Source organism: Medicago truncatula, chromosome 2, assembly GCF_003473485.1.
Source record: "Medicago truncatula cultivar Jemalong A17 chromosome 2, MtrunA17r5.0-ANR, whole genome shotgun sequence".
NCBI classification, from domain to species: Eukaryota; Viridiplantae; Streptophyta; class Magnoliopsida; order Fabales; family Fabaceae; genus Medicago; species Medicago truncatula.
The window spans coordinates 33,813,611-33,820,111 of NC_053043.1; the positions used below are offsets into that span (position 1 = coordinate 33,813,611).

The 6,501-nt window shown below is 31.7% G+C and overlaps 1 protein-coding gene across 1 annotated transcript; it reads right to left on the reverse strand.

Annotated features, from left to right (window-relative positions):
• Nucleotides 1–4,638: 4,638 nt before the first annotated feature.
• LOC25479866 (aspartic proteinase CDR1) lies at nucleotides 4,639–6,201 on the reverse strand. Its single transcript, XM_013587687.3, has one exon. The coding sequence runs from the start codon at nucleotides 6,179–6,181 to the stop codon at nucleotides 4,898–4,900; it is 1,284 nt and encodes a 427-aa protein (XP_013443141.1). The 5' UTR covers nucleotides 6,182–6,201; the 3' UTR covers nucleotides 4,639–4,897.
• Nucleotides 6,202–6,501: the final 300 nt, after the last annotated feature.

Consider the following 6,501-nt stretch of genomic DNA (forward strand, 5'->3'; position numbering starts at 1 on the left):
CTTTAGTCCTTACACTTTTATCAGATTTTGACATTGGTCTCTACATTTTTTTTTTTTTGGAATTGATCCCTGCACTTTGTAAAAATATTGGTATTGGTCCCTCTATTAACTTTCTGTTAAAAAAAAACACAAAACTATTGGTATTTGTCCCTGCACTTTGTAAAAATATTGGTATTGGTCCCTACACTTTGTAAAAATATTGATATTGGTGCCACGTGGCGTGAAATGATTGGGTCACGTGGCACTCCGTTGGTTTTGTGTTTTTTTTTTAACAGAAATTTAACAGATGGACTAATACCAATATTTTTACAAAGTGCAGGGACCAATGTCAAACAAAAAAAAGTGCAGGGACCAATGCCAAAATCTAATGAAAGTGCAGGGACCAATAACACATTTAAACCTTAAATTAAATATGTTTTTGGTCCCTATAAAATTGAGAATTTCTAAGTTTAATCCTTACTTAATTTTAATAGTTTTTTTAGTCCCTACAAAAATAAATTACTTTTAATTTTAGTCCCTACTAAAATAAAGTTTGTTTAATTATCCTTAAACTCTTAAATTTTTGAAAGATTTTTTTGAGACAAGTTTAGAACACCATGATAGATTCATTTACTAAAATTTAGAATTTTTAACATGAAACGAATTAAATATGATTTTTTTAAAACAACAAAAGTTAAAGATAAAAGTAATAAAATCTGGACTTAAAAATCAAATTTTGCAATAATTTTTTACGGAGGAACTTTTAGTAATGTTCTTAACACGTCTACAAAAAATTGTTCAAAAACTTAAGAGTTTAACTATAAATTAAACAAATTTGAATTCAGCAGGGACTAATACTGAGTGCATAACTTTTTTTGTAGGGATTAAAAGAACTATTAAAATTAAGTAAAGACTAAACTTAAAAGCTCTCAATTTTATAAGGACTAAAAACATATTTAACCCTACTTTTTTCAATGATGTTATTTATGAACAAGTGTATTTGAAACAACCTAATGAGTTTGAAGATTTAAAATATCCAGAATATGTTTCTAAACTTAAAAAAGTCATTGTATAGTAAGAAACAAGCCTCCCTGACAAACTCAATAATTTTATTTGAAAAATGGTTTTTCACGACATCAAGTTGACACTCCATTATTTATGAAGTCATTAAAAAAAGAGAAATGATATTTGGACAATTATTTTTTGACAACTTTGTGACAATTTTCTCTCTCATACTTACATTATACTCTTATTCTCTCTCTTCATTTTTATCTCTCCATTGTTTTTAACCAATGAAAAGAGAGAAAAAAAAGTTGTCATAAAAGTTGTATCAAATAGTTGTTCAAATATCACTACTCTTAAAAAAATGAAAGTTTTAATGTTCAGATATATGTTGATGATATCACATTTGCATATACGAGATTGCATGATTGAAGAATGACTTATATAAAAAATAGAGAAAAATCTTCTTTAAAAAGAAAAATAAAAAAATAGTACAAGTCGTACTTTGTTGAGATATTTATGATAAATAAAAAAAATAAAAATATTAAGAATAAACATGAAAGCGACACGTGGCTATAAAAATCTTATTTTATACACACATACTATTGATTGATAATATTTTATCATAATTTTGTTCTCCTATCCAGCTGGATTCTAACTTAGCTCATATTTGGAATAAGAATATCATGCCTAAAAATCACTAAACTATTATATAAGATGAGTTCATGATGAGGTGAGATAAGATAAGTTTCATGATGAATTTATCATATCATTGTCATCAAACTATGGATTGAGATAAAATATGATATAAGATGAGTTCTAGTCACAACGGGAAACCTAGCCAATTTTGTCCTGGGTGGCTAAACATAAGAATATTTTTTTGAAGTTTTTTTTTTGACAATTATTTTAAGGAAATATATTAAATATAATCATAAGAAAAAATATCCCAATCATTTTACTTATATAAAATGTAAATTAAAGTAACACAAAATACTAACAATAGCTATTTATAAATAAAAAAGTGAGTTGGACAACACTTCATAAAGTTAGACTCATTTGTCCTTGTGAGCATAGCTCAATTGGTATGGACAATGCATAAAATAAACAAGGTTAGGGGTTCGAATCTCGGCCACCATAAAAAAAAAAAAAAAAAACTCATCTATAATTAAGGTTGTCTATATTTACAATGTAAAATACTAAGTAATTTATTTTTCCAGTTTTATCTATACAATTTTCATTGTTAATAATATTCTCTTTTTAATTGCTTATGATATCGAGAATGTCAACATAAGACAAAATAAATCTTTAAACAAGTGGTAATCTTTTGAGTAGTTTATTTCTCATAACCTTGCATAAATAAACTTATTTTGGAGTAGTTAAATATATTTTATTGGGTAAATAAACATAAAATACACTTACTAATACAAATAAAAAATAATAATTTTTAGGATAGCCAAAGCTACTCCTCTCTACAATATAGCTTCGCCCTTGGCTATATATATCCTATTTCTAACATTCTATCTAACAGTCACTGCCACATTGGGTGAAATTAATATGGATACCACACTTGGATGATGGGTCTCATATAAAGTGGTGAAATTCATATGAACTTCACCTAACATGATAGCGAATATTAGAGAAATTGTTAGAAATAAAGTATTTATAGCATTTCTATACGATACAATTATCCTATTCTGTTTCCCATCCTGAGCAACAAACGAGTCCAAAGAGTTTAGTATGGGGAACCTCCTTCTTTGTTTCTCTTTTCTAAAAATTGAATTAAAAAATTGAATTAAATCTCAATTCTTGATACTTTAGTTATCACTTAACAAATGAACTTGCAAACAAATGGAGAAGTTCTATAGGATTGTAGGAGACAGGAACATATGTCTAGATGATGAACGAAGACCGTGAGATCAGAGCGTGATTAACGGCTGAGATGATTCTCATGTTAAGACATCATCTTGTGCTGTAGATAATCGTTCTCAGACAAACGCTATCTGGGGTGGCCGCACGGTGCTCTTACATACCCAACACTTTTTTGAGGAACCGACGTAGAGAGAGAAGCTCTCTTCTCTCTCTTCACCCTCACCTGAACTTCCGGTCAACCACCACCTTATCTCCTCCTCTCTTTGCTCCTTCAACATCCAAACTATTATGCCTAGATGTAGCTGTTCGCGTCGGTGGTGTGATCGGCCGAGTTGCGTCTAATTTTGGGGTTGTTTAAGTAACCGTCGATGACCCCTTTGCCGTCGGTATGCTTCGTTTCTCATAGAAATATGAGGCTTCTTTTTTGGCCTATCAGTTGGTAGTTCTTCAAATGGCGGTGGTTGGCTGTTCACCACCATCGTCGTTGTTCTTGGCTGATTTTAAACGGCGGTAGTTGTAGGCTACCGTCGAGTTACAGGAAAATTACAGATATGTTGGTTGTTTCACCGGTACAGTGGATTTGTGATGTGTGATTCAAAATCCAGATCTAGATCGGGTCTGTTTAGGTTGTTCTCATTGGGTGTTAAAACCCGGGTCTATTCGTTTACTATCGTCTTCCCTGACAGACTGAATAGTGACATCAGATTGATTGGATATTTTGGCTCGAAAGGGCGTTGAAGCTTGTTGCAGTTGAGGTTTTGATGCAGGAAGCTATGGTTGATTGTGGACCTGATTCGTGTTGGCAGTCGGTTTTTTTCACCGTTTTGAAAATCATAGTATGGGGCTATTCAATCCACACGTGACATTTCTTTTGCAATTCGGTTTCGGTTCCGTAAGCGGTTCTGCTGGATTGTGCAAGCATTGTGCAGTTGTTTGCTTTTGACTTAGATTTGTGCTATTTACCTTTTAGTTGTTACCCTTTAGGGTTTGTTTTTATCACCGGGGTCAGGTTTTATGCCCCTAGTTCTTCTTTGTACTCTTTATTTTATTTTAATCTTCTTTGGACGTCACAGATGTATCTGCACCCCATTTGCCTAAAAAAATGGCGAAGTGCATTACCTCTATAGGGTGAGGATGCATACTCAAAAAATAGAGTATGTTTGTTTAGATGAGTTTCGGTAATTGAACTGGTTTGAATTAAGAGATAAGAAGTTGAAGGTTCTCGGTTTAAACATGGACAGAGGAGAAAAACTAATCTAATAACTACACTTACTAACATTTGCCATTAAAAAAAGTGTATATATGTTTAAAATATAGAACTATAAGATAATAAGTATTTGTTGTTTAAATATTTAATTTTATAAATTTACATAAATAATTATATAAATAAACACCTAAAATAGAGTAATTAATCTTTAAAAAAAGGTTATACTAACAAGTGCCCTAAAACAAGTTAAGAAGATAAAAATAGAAATAATTGTTGAATTTAATGATGCTAAAGTCAATTTAAAAAGTTTCAATGTAATAAATTGCACTATTCTCAAGATAAAGTTTTTACATTATACTTTGGGTTTTGTTAACGAGTGTCCTAATGACACTCTTTAAGGTTTTCCAATTAAGAAATTATTCCTTAAATTTTCGATGCATTGAATGCACAATTTTTCAAAAGTGTCCTTAGGGCACTCGTTAACATTTCCTTTAGTCTTTTTATAAGTGTCTTTAGAATACTTGTCAGTATTTCCCTTAAAAAACACCTAAAATAGAATAGTCAGATCAATAAAAATCATATAAAACTAATACAATCCTATATTGATATTAATTGATCCAAAATATTGTATGTATAATGTCCACGTGCTATATCAAGTTATCTTCAAAAACCTTTTGGTTCAATTATTCAATACTGTTACAACTTACAATAACGATGCCAAAGAAAAAAGTACATAGAAGACGGTTGTGATGGTCTCTATTTTTTGGACTCATGCTCATTACAATCACCATCGATAAACCACATTTAATAGCTTTATTTCAAAAAATAGTAATTGGAAACTTAGGTCTTGGAACAATCAGTTGGAGAAAAGGAAACTGTTTTTCCTTTGAGATCGTACCCAACTAAAAAATTAAATTGTGCTCTATTTCCAAAGATGGAAATACCTTTATTTGGTACGACAAACAAGCAATACGAGTGGTTGCCAAGCTCAACAACTAAGTTCTGAGGTTTAAGGGTAACATCAGCTCTCGTAAAATGAAACACAAAATTAGGGAACTTTGTTATATCTCCAAAGGTGAAGCAAAAGGTATATGGGGATGGAGGATCTTTCACTTCCTCAACACCAATAACTCCCTTTAAGGAAGCTACCAAATCATTGTAAAAGTTTTGTTCAAGATACGTCAATGTTGTCCCTGAATCAATGATTATGTTACCATCGGTTCGACCTGTCTCAACAGTTTTTTGTCCGATGGTGATGCCTTCGAGATTGAGGAAGTAATAAGAAGGATTTGAAGATTTGATTATGAGGGGAGTAGACACAACGCCATTATCTTTTATAATTGCTTCATCTCCAAATTTCATTTTGCTAATTGAGTTTAAACTTGGAGGAACCAAACAATAGGAGAATTTGTGACCAATTGAGTCACCTAGTTGTGAAACTAGTGATAGTGGTCCTGCTCCAAGACCAACAAGACCCGTAGCTTTTCGGCTTCTTTTAAATGTGACATCATTTTGATGTCCACATCCAAAAATTGATTTAGGAAATGTAACATCTTTTTCTCCAAAGTTGATGGAATCAGTACCCAAATCTCCAATGGTGTAAGATTTATCACCATAAGTGTAAAAATACTCACACTTATTTGATTCTCCACATCTATGTGGGAGTAATGAGCAAGATTGTGAGTCACATGACAAACCCATGAAAGTGGAAGATTTATTTGGATCATAATAAGGAGTGTCTTGTGGAAAACAATTTTGACAAGGGGAACATTGTACCCAAATAAGGTCACTCCCTGTGTCTGCAACAGCAAGCCTTTCAACAGGTGGGGTTCCTATATAGATTTTCATGAGGTAATCACCACCATTTGGAATTATAATAGATTCTGGCGATTCGTTTAACTCGTTATTTTGAAAAAGGGAAAGTCGTTTGGAACGTGAAATAGAGCGCAAGGCCGCATTTGTGATTAGCTCGGATGAGGTTAGGGAAGAGTTGTAAAAGGGTGACAATGGTGAATCATGATGAATAAGTTCAACTTCAAAGCCACTAGGGTTTTTAGTGGATTCAACAAAGGATGGTGAATAAAGTGAACATAGGGCGGAAAACAAGAATATAAAAGAATGCATATTTGGCAAAAGTATAAATATTGGGGAGAAGTGGAATGAATGGGTTGTGGTCATTAAATTGCTCTATTTATAGATTTCTTTTAGTACTACCTCTGTGTCTTTTTAATTGTCATTTTTGAAGAAAATTTTTGTTTCTAATTAAGTGTCACTTTCAAAGTTCAATACAACATTAAATGTTGTTTTGTCATTATTACCCTTGGTTATTTATTGCCGAGAGAAAAATATATAAAATGAGATATTAAATGATAAAGGTTATTATAGGAAGAAGATAAATTGTTGTATCAAAAGTAGTAAAATGTATTTGTTGTCTTAGTTTGTGT

Bases quoted from the DNA above. Each gene is read 5' to 3' on its own strand.
- LOC25479866 (XM_013587687.3), bottom strand. From the start codon at position 6,181: ATGCATTCTTTTATATTCTTGTTTTCCGCCCTATGTTCACTTTATTCA.